Raw genomic sequence first — 16,629 nt, 5'->3', positions numbered from 1 at the left:
TGTAAACGCTAAAGGCCCGCCCACACCAGGAATGATAGCTATAACTATAAAGATACTGTTTCAAGAATCGTTCTATATTCAAAACAATAGCAGAGTCCACACCACAACGATTACGACAACTATATAGCGGAACGTTATCGGTGGAGTCACTACCGTCTGATGAACAATAAACCACTGACAACCAATCAGAATCCATCTGAATTTAAAGTGCCTGCGGATGTGAAATGAAAGACAGCAACATTATAGTTATTGTTATAGTTCTCGTTACCGTCCTTGGTGTGAACGGACCTTAATTGTTTTAGATGGAGATTCTCCGCTGACATCATGTAGTCCAGGTCAAGACTTTACATTTGTTTTCAAACACTTCAAACCCTAAACATACTTATTTAACCATCCAACACTAGCCTGTCTGGGATCTACTCCTGAATTTTCTCTGTGTGTGTGTTATTTCAGGTGTTTAAGTGGACTGGAGACAACATGTTTTTCTTGAAGGGAGATGTGGACTCCTTGGCGTTCGGAGGGGGAGGGTGAGTAACCCACACACACACACACACACACACCACACACACACACACACACACGCACACACACCACACACACACGCACACACACGCACAGCGGATAAATCGGACCAATTAAGTATAAAACAGAACAGTCTAAAGTTCAGTGTCTCTGCTGGTCTCTGCAGGGGGGAGTTTGGTCTTTGGCTGGATGGAGACCTGTATCATGGACGCAGCAACCCCTGCAAGACCTTCGGGAACCCGCGTCTGTCCCAGAAAGAGGACTTTGTCCTGCAGGATATCGAGATCTGGGCGTTCGAGTAGGAGTCAGAGAGAGGGAGATGATGGTGGAGAGAGACAGAGGGAAGGATGGAGGAAGGGGGAACGTGATGATGGACTCTTAAAGTGGTGCAGTGTTTTGGTCCACGCTGGTCTGTCTTAACTGTCTGCACACTCACCCCACAGGGAAACCTGGCTTCAGCTAGCAGTCAGGCTAACATTTACCATAGGGATCCTGTACAGAATATTAGCCTTCTGCTAACATTCAATGTAAACAACCTGATGGACAGCTAGCATTGTGCTAACACACACCATTGGTATATTTTTGCATAGCTAGCATTGTGCTAAGATACACCATAGGGAAACTGAAACTGAGCTACTATTGTGCTATTAAAGTCATAGGGATCTTTCTATGCAGCTACCATTGGGCTAATATGCACCATTGGTATATTTTTGCACAGAAAGTATTGCGTCAACATTCACCATTGGGGTCCTGCTATGCAGCTAGCATTGGGCTAACATACACCATTGGGATATTTGTACACAGCAGGCATTGTGTTAACATTCACTATTGGGAGTAGGCCTATGTTGCACAGCTAGCATTATGCTAATGCACACCATTGGGATTATGTTGGACAGCTAGCGTTGTGCTAACAATCAAGCTTTATGGCTCCTGCATCCAAGATGAGGTTTGTCTGAGCGGGGGGCTGACACTTAGTTCTTCATCGGTAACCAGTGTAGAACAGGAAGAACAGAACACAGATGTGGGAGTTCTAGAACCTTCCCAACAATAGAGAGTTGCAACCGAACGTCCGTGGACTGATCCGACAGCCTGGCTGACTGTTGAGAGACAGGAAGAAAAAGAAAGAAGTCTGTCGTCTGCTTCGCTGGGCCACGGTTTCTAAAACCTTCCTTGACCTCCAGCCCTCACAGCAATACAACTGACCATGACGGTGGTCTGGTCCAGACAGGGTTGACAGGCATGTTATAGCAGTGCAATACTAACAGGAGAATTCCTCACAACGTACAGGGTTGCTATGAGGACGCTGGCCTGGTCACGCCATATGGGATTGCCATGGCTACAGTTGTAAAATAAGTAGATGCTTTTTATCGGCGGGAGGGGGGGGTGACGACACCAATTACTATTTTATCACAGACTAGTGCAGGTTCTTACACGTGGGTCACCTGGACACCAATCAGAGCATCATGTTACAAATATATATTGACCTTCGTCCAATCAATGTTGACAAAACAACCTTCTAGAACATGCTGATGGCATTCTAGACTGCAACAACTGAGGTCCTGACCGACGCTGGCTCACCTCTTGACTTCACTCTGGCTTTGGCCAACCAGTGACCAGCTTGTCACAGACCTCACCAACCAGTAGACAGCATCGCTGGGCCAGTGTCCAATCAATGAGCAGCGCCCCTGGACAAATCAGTATTGAATCAGGATTCGTTGGCTTCCTGAATTTGTTCCAGAGTGTGTCCACTGTTTTGTCTGTTAATTTGTGTTCTTATTGGCTCTAGATTGATGTGTGTGAGAGTGAGCGGTGCCCTCTGCACCTGCGGATATCTGGAGTGAGTAACACTGTCTGGAGTGCTGATTTTATTTTCAGAAATATACTCTACTATATTATATATATGTAGCAACTATATATTTATACTCTATAATGATACTCCATGTTGCTGTTATCTGTGACAGTGATATGTCCCGTGTAGATGTGATGGTCACAGCCGGTCTAAAATGTATACCATAATATGATCTTGTAAATAGACTGAATGATATTAAACGTCCACAAGTCTCTATATACATATAAACTTAAACATTAACCATGTCATGTGTTTTGCGTCTTATAGTGCTTTACCGCTAACTAACTAATGGAGATGAACTCCTCACAAGAAAACAACGTACAAGGTTGCCATGGGGACGGTTGCCAAGTAATGCTGGGTGGGATCGTCACGGAAACGGTAGACGTGACATAGGGTTTCCGCGGGTGATCCTCAGTGCAACAGGAACCAGACTCCTGGCACAGCAGTCTTCCGAGGTGTGTTTGTTGATGTTCCACAAACATGTTGACGCACCTCGGTCACATCATGGTGATTGAGAGTACTGGAGAGGATTAAACAAAATGGCCACCGCTTCCCCTGGTCTTCTATGTGTGTGAGGGGTTCTCCATCTCTCTTACACCTGTCCAAGTCTGTTAAGTCTACTATTAGTCCTGAGGCCTGTTGGAGTTCACGAGACCAGGGACTCGACCAACAGCTATACTACAATACTATTTACCATGGCAAAAATGCTTCAAAGCTACATAGTATGGTAGCATTGATATTGGGACGCACCGTTTTCTCAGTCTTACAACAGTGTTTTACTTCCTAGTTGATTCACTCAAAGGTGTGTCACACGATCTCTACTGATGTTCTCACTGGTCCACCATGTGTAACTGAGCAACAATAAACCACAACAATAAAAACATGAGCTTCTGTTGTTTGTTTGTCTATGGCTCAACAGTCACCCCTGAAATTATATATTTTATAGACAGGTCTCTTCCAGAATGTTCCTAATCTGGTTCCCATTGACAGTTTTTCTCAGTTGTTTCTTGAACAGAGCGCCATCTAGTGTACAACCTACCTCACATCATGCCCCCCCAAGACCATGCTTAAGATCACAAGTGACAGCACAAAAACATATTTATAGATGTTATGAATGCAATGCTTGTATTAAAATACAGATAGTCTTTTGACTGGAGAACATATTAGGTTAAAAAATATATATATTTTAATTTATAGACTTTCAAGATGTATGATCAAACACAATCAAATCAAAATCTCAATTTTTTATGCTCAATCCTATTTCCAGGTGATTTCCAGCCTTTACTCCTAACCAGCAATCACATTATATGTATTTAGCACAGACAGATTCATCCAAAGACACAAATAGCATATGTATTACAGCTTACAAAGTTTTCTTCTAACAAAATTCTTATGGCCAATCAATTTTACGTTTGTAATGAATTTTGTCACATGGGAATGCATTTCTTGTAATAAAATGTAAAAATACATGGAATATGCTCTCTTATTATAACAAACAGTGGCTGTAGTAAGCAACAGCACATTCACCAGATTAGTCATTCCATGGTTTTGTTGTGGGACACACGTTTCCTCCAGATCTCAATGTATTGCCTCAGCAGGTCGAAATACAATACAGGCAAAATAATCAGCCCGGACGCCCATGATCTTATCATCATACTGGGTCTTCATCATCTGAAGTTCCTTTTGGGACGCACTGAACCATACCCAGCCTGTCGGAGGAGGAGAAGCAGAACAAAGGGAGACAGGGAGATAGGAAGAAAACGATTGAACAATGGAAGATAGAACCTATCTTTAAAATAACACTTATCTGTATTCATTTGAGGCAGAACTAGATTTGGAAGGACTCTGGGAGCCCTGCGATGGTCAATGAGACTCTTCCCGAACACTTATGACCACATACCAGCAACGTGTGACATCAATCTCGACCAGACTGGCTCGAGGGACTATGTGACGGGTTATCTAGGTCTGATCTACTGTCTGTGTCGTAGTGGAGGTGCTTAGGATAGGCCGCCGGCCCCAGCAGCAGAACCAGTGGAGCGTAGTTCCACTTGATCCCATCGCCTTCACCCTACTTGCTTCGGGGAGAATGTCCCTGTACTTACTGTAAGTCGCTCTGGATAAGAGCGTCTGCTAAATGACTAAATGTAAATGTACAGGATGTTTTTTTCAAATGACTTACTTCAAGATATTAATGAGTACTGACAAAGACTCTCATCCATGTTTTACAGAATACGATTTGTTTAGTCTGCCCGTTTTCTTTAAAACCTCTTTAATAGAAACACTTCTGTGCTTGGCCATTCTGTATGCTGCTGATGGTTAACATGCAGACTAACAGGAAGCTTTGCTATAGTCTCTTGTCACTGTCAATAATTACATCTGAAAAGCACCTATATCCACATTCATTCTTGGCATGTGGTATCATATAAGGAGGAATTGAGACATTGATTTAAAGGATTTAAAGGAGAACAGCTTTCACTGCAGGAGTCTGAGTTATAGTGTTCTGTCCTCCGGACTCCATGTTAACCCACCCACAGACTGACATACTGAAATTGACCACTAGAGGGACACAGAGACTGTGATCATTGAGACACAGCATCAAGCCTCAGTTCACACATCTCTTCAACTACAGTTTCTCTGTGGGTCCAAGAAAGTGTGTCTGAACAGAGAGGACACTTTGCATAGGCAGCACATGCTTCAGTGGTCTGGGAGGGTTTATAGTCCTGTGAGTTTAACACCTCATGACTGAGAGCTGTCCTTCATGACAACAGAACCCACAACAACCATGACTCTGATCACCATCTTCATCTGGACTCTAGCTGTCTACATACAGGGTAAGAGAGTTCTGTCATAAAAGATCAACTTCAGTATTACCTCTAATGTTAACCACTTGTTAACCACTGCAATGTGTATGTTTTGACATATCCAGATATATCCTTAATATTTGTCTCTTCTTTCATCATCTCTCTTCACACCCAGAGTCCAGAGGGCAGTACACTTTGACTCAGACTCCTGCAGTGAAAGCTGTTCCTGCAGGAGATACAGTCTCTATAGGATGTAGAGTTAGCAGTCCTGTGTACAATAATAATTATCTACACTGGTACCTCCAGAGACCAGGAGAAGCTCCTAAACTCCTCATTTACTACGCTACAACACTTGAGTCTGGGACTCCATCTAGATTCAGTGGTAGTGGATCTGGGAGTGACTTCACTCTGACCATCAGTGGAGTCCTGACTGAAGATGCAGGAGATTACTACTGTCAGAGTTACCACAGTGGTCCAGTGTTCACACAGTGATACAGAGCCGTACAAAAACCTCCCTCAGTCAGACTGCACAGTGACTGCACTGCTACAGCTGGGACCTACTGCAGGTGCTGAGGGGGAAGAGACAGTGACATGGAACACTGACTGGTCTTTGTTACACTGAGATGAATATATCAGTGATGCTCATATGTTAACTAACCCACCCTCATGTCAAAGCACTCCTTAAAACATGTAAACATGTACATGTGTTTATGATGACTTTCTGTCCACCAATAATCATTATTTAGATGTTCTCAAAGGTGTCCCTATTGACACACTGACTCATTCAGACTCAGTGCTGATCAGTGACTGTAATGTTTTTAACAGGACTTAAGAGAACATCACCACTGCTGTCATCAACCTTCTCCTTTGTGACTTTGTGTCTTGTTTCTCCATCCTCTTCCTGTGCTTGCGGTCTCTGCTCCTTTAGAATGTTCTGCTGTCTCTCCAGCTCCAGGTCTCTCCTGGCTCTTCTCTCTGTTCTCCTCATGCCTGCCAGTCTCACATTCTCCTGCCTCTCCTTCTCTGTCTTTGCAGATGATGGTTGTTCACAAGCCTGCCGTTGTCTGTCTTCTTCCTCCCTTCTCTTCTTGTACTGTTTCATTTTCTTATCCTCTCTCACAATTCTCTCCCTATCTTGAAATAAATCTATTTGTGTATTGAATACTTTTTGGAGACAATAGTTTTCTGTACCTTTCACTTTCATGTCATACAACTTGGCCACTTGGGTTTTCTCCATCTCTCTTACTGTCTCCTTCCTCTCTTTCTCCTCTTCAGAGTCAGAATGGGTTATATTCGCTGTGAAAGTTTGCACAGACAAGGAATTTGCTTTGGTAGGAAGGTGCATACATTAAAAATATAAGAATCTTACGTTTAAATATGAAGACTAATTATTTCTAAGGGCATAAAACCAGCAGTAAGGTTTTTCCTTTCTTATTGGGTTGTTTTGCCTCTTCTGTTGCCTTGTTCTCAAGCTCCTTCTTGTCTCCATCTCACCTCCATCCCTGTTGTCTTCTCTTTGCCTTCTCTCCTCCATTTGTATTTCCTCCCTCTGTCTCTCCTACCTCTGTATTTCCTCCCTCTGTCTCTCCTCCATGACTCTCTCCTGCTCTGATCTCTCCACCTGGTCTGCATGTTTTGGATCATCCATCTCCTGCTCAACAAGCCTCTGTCCAGCAGCCTCTGAGCGCTGTACAAGATCAAGTTCTCTCTGCAGGGACTCTGTCTGTCTGGACTGGTCCTATTCATGTTCCTGCAGTCTTTTAATGTCTCTCTGGATTCTTGAAGTCTTTCAGATTCCTTCTGCAGGCCTTCTTGATGTCTCTCTTCCTCTCTCTCCTGTTCTCTCTGCTTCATCCGTCTGCTGTCTCTCCTGTTTCTGATTTCTTTCTGTCCCTCCCATTTTTACAAGTTCCCACCACGGTTCTCTTTGTGTGAATATCATCACTGTTGGCTTTACTGAACAACGGGTCACTGATAATAAATATATCTCAGGAAATCACATGTATTCCGAGTCTGTTTGAAGAGAGATGGAGTCTGCAATGTCAGCGGCATCACTTTGAGTCCACGCAGACTGAGATACTTACACTGACCACTAGAGGGACACAGAGACTTTGAGACACAGCATCAAGCCTCAGTTCACATATCTGTTCAACCACATTTTTTCTTTGTGGGTCCAAGAGAGTGTGTCTAAACAGAGAGGACACTTTGCATAGGCAGCACATGCTTCAGTGATCTGGGAGGGTTTATAGTCCTGTGAGTTTAACACCTCATGACTGAGAGCTGTCCTTCATGACAACAGAACCCACAACAACCATGACTCTGATCACCATCTTCATCTGGACTCTAGCTGTCTGCATACAGGGTAAGAGAGTTCTGTCATACAAGATCCTCTTCAGTATTACCTCTACTGATAACCACTTATTATCCACTGCAATGTGTATGTTTTGTCATATCCAGATGTGTCCTTAATATTTGTCTCTTCTTTAATTTTATCTCTTCACACCCAGAGTCCAGAGGGCAGTACACTGTGACTCAAACTCCTGCATTGAAAGCTGTTCCTGCAGGACATACAGTCTCTATAGGATGTAGAGTTAGCAGTCCTGTGTACAGTTATAGTGGTAATCACTATCTAGCCTGGTACCTCCAGAGACCAGGAGAAGCTCCTAAACTCCTCATTTACAGGGCTACAACACTTCAGTCTGGGACTCCATCTAGATTCAGTGGTAGTGGATCTGGGAGTGACTTCACTCTGACCATCAGTGGAGTCCTGGCTGAAGATGCAGGAGATTACTACTGTCAGAGTTACCACAGTGGTGAAGTGTTCACACAGTGATACAGAGCCGTACAAAAACCTCCCTCAGTCAGACTGCACAGTGACTGCACTGCTACAGCTGGGACCTACTGCAGGTGCTGAGGGGGAAGAGACAGTGACATGGAACACTGACTGGTCTTTGTTACACTGAGATGAATATATCAGTGATGTTCATACGTTAACTAACCCACCATCATGTCAAAGCACTCCTTAAAACATTTTAGCTAATGAAGTTAAGATATGAAACCACTTATGGAAAAACAAAACACTTTCTGTTTATATTAGTGTGAAACTAATTTAAAAATACCACAACTATGCTCGTTTACATTGATAATGATCATAATCCCTATCATAATCAACTCCTTTCTGCCTCTGTCATTGTCATGTATCTCATTGAAACCTCATGTGAGACCTCAACACACACTTCACCACACTGTCATCATGTTAACCAGTCATAAACTCTTCAGAGTTTTCTACATCAGATCACATGGTCCTGGTCTGACCTCTGACATGAAGACTTGAGAGGAAGTCCCCACTTCCATTCCTGTGTAACATTCATGTCAGACAGGAGTTAGATGACTCACTCTACCCCCTCCTCTCCCCCCTCAGTAATGAGACCAGCCCCCCCTCACACCTGGCCCAGTCCAGGGTAGTTTAGACTCAACTGTTCAGCTGTACATTGGGAGCTGTTGGTGTGAAACTGAGATTTGCATCTTCAGGGTGGCTGGTTTTGCTACTCTCAGAATAGAGCAGCACTGTCACCAGATGCTCACCTGACCCCAGGGGATTATGGGGGATTATCATCAGGGTCCCACAGATTAGGGACCATGTTGTATCACTGCACATTAAACTATTGTCTTTAATGACTGAACTCAAATGATGTTCAGATTGAACTTGAGTGATTTTGGATGAGTCTGTCCTTACTGTGTGAACACAATCCCATGGTATCATGGTGGTAGAAGGTTAACTCTCCTGTAGAGCTGCATGCTGTGTCATGATGACAGATGAATATCAATGATGAATGGAACCTGACTGGTGTGTGGTCTAGATCTGTTTACAACCAAATACAATCGTAGTATCAGTGAAACACTAATGTCTTATGATCTATCATTGTTTTTCTTGTGTTGCTGATCTGATGATGATCTGATGAAAATACAGTAATGCAATGAACTATTTCAATGTGAAATTCCATCTCATGATTACTGTAATCAACATGTTAATGAATAAAGTCAAATTCCTTATTTTCAAATTCAAGAATACTTCTTTATTGTCCAACTAAAACAACAACATTCAAGCATCAAAGCAAAGCCAACATACAGAGTGAATAGCGACTTCCAGCATAACACATCAACACTAGCACTGATCACAGCTCAGTGGACAGAGAGCAGCGACACGTGGACTCTGGCAAAGCTCCCTGTTAGTCTGCATGTGAGCCATCAGGAGGACAGAGAACGGCTGAACCCAGAACAGAGTCCCAGCAGAGGAAGCAGCCCCTCTCCACAGGGCTGGGTGAGCCTGGGGCTACTCTGAACACTGCTCTCTCTTCAGGGTGTGAGTGACCGGAGGCTGGGAGCCCCGCTGGGCCTCACAGGTCACCTCCAGCACCCTGGTCCACTCCTGGGCAGTGAGAGTCAGGGTGCTGCTCCAGCTGTACTGGCCGTCCTTCTCCAGGAGCCCCCTGCTGGCCTCCTGGCTCTTCTTGCTGCTCCCGTCCACCTTCCAGCTGAGGCTCCAGTCTGAGGGGAAGCCCTGGTTGGCCAGACACATCAGCGTGGCCGTACTCTTACTGGACAGTTCCTCACTGGAGGGGGGCAGCACCGTCAGGGTGGGGGCACGGTCACCTGGAGACAAACACAATACGTCAGATTACAAACATACTCAGCAGTTATCTACTCAAGATATTGTCTTTGAAGACAGAGATGGACTTCTGTTATTTCAACGAAAAAAGACCAATGCAATTGCTTCTGGACAAAATATAAATAAGTTATCATAGTGTGAACAAAGAAATGAAATCAAGTTAATACATGAGTCAATATTTTGTCATACTGTACAAGGCAACACAATTATGGTATTTTGGTGGGAAATGATCATTACTAAAATGGTCACGGTCGGTGTACAACTAGCAGTTTGTATCAAAATAAGTCTGGCCAAATCAAAAAAATCTAAATACATTTCATGAACTGACATTATAGATATTATCACATGATCATGCAGGTGCATAAATAACTCAAAACAACATGTCAAATCTCATCAGACGATCAATGCATCCACCCATGAACAAACAGCATTAAGATGAAGTAAAAACACAAACTAGAATCAAACTTTTGAATCTAGTTCTAAAATTTGATTCTAGTTCTAAAATGTGTAATTTTATAGTATTCACCAGAAAACATACAGTTTTTTATACGATCTTTGAGGAATTGAAGGTTTAACCATCTTGATCTCAATTAGAAAATTACAAAAAAAGAGGACACTTTTGGAAATAATTCTTACAACCTTAAAATGTCTATGAAGAATCAAGCATTCAAAAAGTGAAATCCCTTTCAGTAAAGATTGTTACTTACTTCCAACATCTAGTCTGGTACCTCCACCAAAAGTGTACCACAGTGATTCAACCTCTATGACTGCCCGTACAAAAACCTCCCTCCTATTGCTGCTGGATTCACCACAGCTTAGTTGGACTTTAGTTTCTTTGTTAAAGCATCAAGAATACTTTCTCAATGACTGCTTTTAGCTCATTTTCAGAATCGTGAAAAAGCTTTACATTTCTTCATTTGTTTTCATTTTAAGCCAAAAATCTAGTTTTTCCGAATTTTCTAAAATGTTGAAAAAATAACTATATTCAGAGAAGTGACACTCAGTATTGATGTCAAGACATATTTAGTTAAATACAGAGAAGATTCAATCTTGTTCAGATACTTACTTCCAACATCCAGTCTGGTGCCTCCACCAAAAGTCCACCACAGTGATTGACTCTGGTTAAGTCGTCGTACAAAAACCTCTCTGTGTTGTGATGCTGCATCTCTACCAGAGCACACAGCTGCTGTCTGCTTCAACCTGGACTCACACAACACAACACTGGACTACAGCAGACTACACAATCCTGCACTCCACTCTCTTCAACAGCAGCTGAGGCTCTGTCTCCAGCATCATGTGACCTGGGTCTGTATCGTATTCCTACTCCATGTTTCAGGACCTACTCTGGTGAACCTCTCATGTGTCGTCCTCATCAGACTCCATGACAACAGCAGAGCCAGTGTCCAGCATCACATCCACTGTTAGTATTCCTCCATATTGTCCACAGGCTAGAGAGCAGCTGGGACAGTGATCCATGTTGTATATTCCTTTCTTCTACATGCTGATCCCAGACTTAACAGTGGGGGTGAAGTCACAGTGGACAGACTCCACCAGCAGAGAATCCCAGCAGCTTTAGTTGACACGAGTGTTCACTGACTGATTTGAGGAACTTAGTCCAAGCATGAGTGAACAGGCTGATGAGAGAATACAGGACCACATGAGGAAGACTATCTCTGCTGATGGTCTTGTTATCAAGATCAGAACGACAAGGAGACAGGTCAACAATGTTCATGTAGACAGAAGGTTATTGACATGAATGTCTGACTGTCCCTACATTTCCCCACACATTCCTTAATATGCTGTATATTCCACTGACATTATTATACACTTGTACTACACAGGACTGTTCAAATGTACCTAAATTAATTAGTAAATGTGTTGTTGTGGTTATATAACATCCACGTAGACATAATGGGGAAGGACATTTTTACGTGCAGATCTTCAGTGAACATCCCCAGTAACTGAAATAGATGACACATGCTGGACTTATTTGCATGCTGCATGTATGAGCTTCAGTAGTCTGGGAGTGTTTATATGTGAGTTCAACACTTCATGACTGAGAGCTGTTCTTCACACCAACTGAATCTACTACAACCATGACTTTGATTATCAGCATTGTGTGGATCCTAACTCTCTTTATTCAGGGTAAGAAATCAAATTCATTTTTTACAGAGGTGTTTACATATACAGTATGAGTCCGATGCTTTGCATGTGTCATCAAAGAGTAAATACAATTGAAATGTTGTAATAGTTCAACATTGTGACAAGGTCTTTCTCTTTTCCAGAGTCCAGAGGACAGATCACTGTGACTCAGACTCCTGCAGTGAAAGCTGTTCTCCCAAAACAGACAGTCTCTCTGCAGTGTAAAACCAGCAGTGATACGCCTTGCTCTCCTCCTTGTATAGCCTGGTACCTCCAGAAACCAGGAGAAGCTCCTAAACTCCTCATTTACTACGCTACAACACTTGAGTCTGATACTCCATCTAGATTCAGTGGTAGTGGAACTGGGAGTGACTTCACTCTGACCATCAGTGGAGTCCTGGCTGAAGATGCAGGAGATTACTACTGTCAGAGTTACCACAGTGGTAACGTGTTCACACAGTGATACAGAGCCGTACAAAAACCTCCCTCAGTCAGACTGCACAGTGACTGCACTGCTACAGCTGGGACCTACTGCAGGTGCTGAGGGGGAAGAGACAGTGACATGGAACACTGACTGGCCTTTGTTACACTGAGATGAATATATCAGTGATGCTCATATGTTAACTACCTCACCCTCACGTCAAAGCACTCCTTAAAACACTGTAGCAAATCAATTCAATTCAACTTTATTTCGCCATGTATACAATGCTAGGAAATTCATTTGGTATTCTCCATGCAGGCTATTACATCACAAATAGAACAACAAGACAAAACAGAAAAACAATAGAAGGACAGATAGTCCCAGTATGAGTAAAAATACATAAAGAGTGGAGGTAGTGCAACAATAGTACTGTTAAATAACGTTAAATAAAGTGCCATAAAGTTCATGTGTCAGAGCTATTTAGGAGGGCTATTGCTCGGGGGAAAAAACTGTTGAGGTGACGTGATGTTTTGGTCATGATGGCCCTGTATCTCCGTCCAGAGAGGAGACGGCTAAAGATACAGGCGATTCTAGGATCAGACCTTTAGGGGTGCTCAGCCCCCAATGAGAATGTAACATGAATACAGTGCCTTGCAAAAGTGCTAAATGCCCTTGCTCATGTGATCTCTAATTTCACTGGATAACAATTAATACATTTATGTATTTCTCTGCAAAATATTGAATGAATGAAAAAACTAAGGATGTCCCTTTCTTCATGAACTACCAGCATCAAATGATAATAAACAATAATACTTATAATTTTTTCATTATTATTTTTAGGGGTGCTGAGATGAAATATAGGGGTGCTTGAGCACCCCTAAAAAGGGTCTAAAATCGCCACTGATGTGAGGGGTCTGCCGTGATCCTTATTGCTTTCCTGAGGGATCGGGAGATGTGAAGGTCCTTGATGGAGGGAAGGGGGCAGCCGATGATGCGCTCTGCAGCCCGTACGACTCTTTGGAGCCTGGCCTTAGAGCGGGCAGAGGCAGAGTCATACCAGACAGAGTGAGAGGATGTAAGCCCACTCTTAATGATAGCCCTGTAAAACTGCACCATGATGGGGGGGCTGACCTGTAGTCCTCTCAGCTGCCGGAGGAAGAACAGGCGCTGCTGACCTTTCTTCACGAATTGAGTGATGTTATTGTCCCATTTTAGTGTGTTTACATTTACATGTATGCATTTAGCAGACGCTTTTATCCAAAGCGACTTCCAAGAGAGAGCTTTACAAAAAAGCATAGGTCACTGATCATAACAACGAGGTAGTCCCAAACACTGCAAGCAGCCAAAACATGAAGCATACATTGTGAAAAACTAAACAAGTGCCAAAGGGAAGACCCATAAGAGCATGCAGTTATACAAGTTACAAATTAAAACAACATGAACCCCAAAAAATGGAGTGCAAACAGCATGTGTTGGTGATGGTTGTGGTTGTGATGGTTGTGCCTAGGAACTTGAAATGCCCTACTACGGTGACAGATGAGTTGTTGATGACAAGTGGAGGATGTGTTGGAACCTTTTTACGGAAGTCCATAATCACCTCCACTGTCTTGTTGACATTGAGCTCTTGGTTGTTGACTGCACACCAGGTGGGTATTCCAGAAAGCAGGTTATGCCACATAACCGGGTGAGTTAACCCACCAGCTGATTCACAATGTTGCAGCAACCTACTGGCAATGTTGCTACAAGGCTGGGTGTCAGATGGGGAGTTAACTTACCCGGGTATGTGACATAACCTGCTTTCTGGAATACCCACCTGGACTCTAGACGGCCGACCTCCCTCCGGTAGGCAGACTCATTGTTGTTACTGATGAGACAAGTTGAAAATCTTTTGAATTGACATCTAGAGAATACATATAATTGTCTATAATTATTAACATGAAACTTATCCTTACTGACTATTTCTCACTCAGATCACATCAGTGACTGTCACATTCATCAGGATTCAAAGCAGTATATTTTCAATGCTGTTTTCACTGAACAGCAGGTCACTAACTCTAAATATTAAACAAGACAGTCAAGGAGGTCAACTGTGACATGACAAAGTATTTTAAGTTAAAAAAATACCAAACCATCGCAATCAGTCGTTATAATTGTCATCGTGCCAACACTGACCACTAGAGGGACACAGAGACTGTGATCATTGAGACTCAACATCAAGCCTCAGTTCACACATCCCTTAAACTACAGTTTCTCTGTGGGTCCAAGAAAGTGTGTCTGAACAGAGAGGATACTTTGCATAGGCAGCACATGCTTCAGTGGTCTGGGAGGGTTTATAGTCCTGTGAGTTTAACACCTCATGACTGAGAGCTGTCCTTCATGACAACAGAACCCTCAACAACCATGACTCTGATCACCATCTTCATCTGGACTCTAGCTGTCTACATACAGGGTAAGAGAGTTCTGTCATAAAAGACCAACTTCAGTATTACCTCTAATGTTAACCACTTGTTAACCACTGCAATGTGTATGTTTTGACATATCCAGATGTATCCTTAATATTTGTCTCTTCTTTCATCATCTCTCTTCACACCCAGAGTCCAGAGGGCAGTACACTTTGACTCAGACTCCTGCAGTGAAAGCTGTTCCTGCAGGAGATACAGTCTCTATAGGATGTAGAGTTAGCAGTCCTGTGTACAATAATAATTATCTACACTGGTACCTCCAGAGACCAGGAGAAGCTCCTAAACTCCTAATTTACGGGGCTACAACACTTCAGTCTGGGACTCCATCTAGATTCAGTGGTAGTGGATCTGGGAGTGACTTCACTCTGACCATCAGTGGAGTCCTGGCTGAAGATGCAGGAGATTACTACTGTCAGAGTTTACACTACCCTAACAGTGTCTATGTGTTCACACAGTGATACAGAGCCGTACAAAAACCTCCCTCAGCTTTAGAGGAAGTGCAGCTGCTACACCCCATGAACTTTCAGAACTGGTTAGTGATTAGCAGGTTACAAGATACATTCTTGGACACCATTCCTGAATTTATACACCATTATAGATTTCCACTATATTCCATTTAATTCATCATTATTCTCAAATCTTCACAGTTAATTACCTGTCTTATAAAACTTACAGGAAGGATTTGCTACTAAAATATAAAGGTTTTTGGAGAGTTTAAGAAGATGGAAACCTTCAGTTTTGCAAGCCTCAATTTAGAGATTTGGTGCTTGTTGACTGAAAAGGGGACAACTCAAACATTGTTTCTTATAGACATCAACCCAGACAGGAATACATAAGTTACTGACAGTGACATCATGATGGTCAGGTGATCAAAGTGGAACTGGAAACCCTGGGGGCACCACACTGGCTCATTGGGTAGAGTGGGTACCACATGGGCTGAGGCCCTCAAACAGCAGCCTGGGTTCTGATCCAACCTAGGCCCTTTGCTGCAGGTCTTCCCCTCTCTCTCCCACTGCCTTTCCTGTCTACCTTGAACTGACACCATCCAATCAAGATTAAAAAGGTCCATGATTAAAAAAAAGAAAAGTATACATTAATTGAGCTGCTTAAGGAATGACCAAATATGACTGAAATAAAGATGTCTCCCTTAGCCAAGCCCTGCAATACACACAAACATGTAGAACATTCCACTATGAAGTGTATCTAGGACTGTTTCTCATGCCAAACACTTATCAGGTTGACAGTGTCTTTAGTGTATTTTATAGTCTACATCAGATTACATGGTTCTTTAAGTGTTCATGACGAACTCACAGAAACGCCTTACATTAACACAACCAGACATTATTAACGCTGGGTTATACATTTTGAAATAAGTCTTTAAGTAGTCATTTGAAAACAAAAGATAAACTGACTATTATTTATAAATGCATCATATACTTTATTTATTCTAAAGTATTAAATACATCTCTGAGATGACGACCTGAGAGGAAATCCCCACTTCCATTCCTGTGTAACATTCATGTCAGACAGGAGTTAGATGACTCACTCTACCCCCTCCTCTCCCCCCTCAGCAATGAGACCAGCCCCCCCTCACACCTGGCACAGTCCAGGGTAGTTTAGACTGAACTGTTCAGCTGTACATTGGGAGCTGTTGGAGTGAAACTGAGATTTGCATCTTCATGGTGGCTGGTTCTGCTACTCCCAGAATAGAGCAGCACTGTCACCAGATGCTCACCTGACCCCAGGGGATTAAGGGGGATTAT

General features: G+C 42.9%; 2 protein-coding genes, 1 pseudogene and 1 gene segment (V, D, J or C); 3 read left to right on the top strand and 1 right to left on the bottom strand.

Annotated features, from left to right (window-relative positions):
* LOC146295050 (oxidation resistance protein 1-like) overlaps positions 1-3,257 on the top strand; it is a 30,315-nt gene extending 27,058 nt beyond the window's left edge. The window contains exons 15-16 of the mRNA XM_084695900.1: positions 454-527; positions 689-3,257. Coding sequence (XP_084552026.1) covers positions 454-527; positions 689-824 — 210 coding nt within the window. The 3' untranslated portion in view covers positions 825-3,257. The remainder of the gene's footprint in view (positions 1-453; positions 528-688) is intronic.
* Positions 3,258-5,129: 1,872 nt separating this feature from the next.
* On the top strand, positions 5,130-15,324 carry LOC146295047 (uncharacterized). Its single transcript, XM_084695940.1, has 5 exons — positions 5,130-5,202; positions 12,127-12,443; positions 13,912-13,933; positions 14,791-14,853; positions 14,999-15,324. Exons 1-5 carry the CDS (start codon positions 5,130-5,132, stop codon positions 15,322-15,324), a joined length of 801 nt encoding a protein of 266 aa, XP_084552066.1.
* Positions 7,460-8,085, top strand: LOC146295049 (Ig kappa chain V region K29-213-like). The segment is given in 2 exon segments: positions 7,460-7,534; positions 7,680-8,085. Coding segments are annotated over 2 exon segments (399 nt in total).
* On the bottom strand, positions 9,234-10,991 carry LOC146295048 (Ig kappa-b4 chain C region pseudogene; annotated as a pseudogene). 2 transcript variants are annotated; one of them, XR_014753267.1, is made up of 2 exons: positions 10,908-10,991; positions 9,234-9,825 (listed from the first exon to the last, which is right to left on the bottom strand). The product of XR_014753267.1 is annotated as an Ig kappa-b4 chain C region pseudogene, transcript variant X1 (transcript). The 2 variants fall into 2 exon arrangements; XR_014753268.1 differs by lacking the exon at positions 10,908-10,991 and adding an exon at positions 10,549-10,622.
* Positions 15,325-16,629: the final 1,305 nt, after the last annotated feature.

Source organism: Hypomesus nipponensis, chromosome 4 (assembly GCF_054491055.1).
Source record: "Hypomesus nipponensis isolate SF chromosome 4, ASM5449105v1, whole genome shotgun sequence".
Taxonomy (NCBI): Eukaryota; Metazoa; Chordata; class Actinopteri; order Osmeriformes; family Osmeridae; genus Hypomesus; species Hypomesus nipponensis.
Note: the sequence above shows the minus strand (reverse complement) of the source record. Positions and strands in the feature narration are given on the sequence as shown.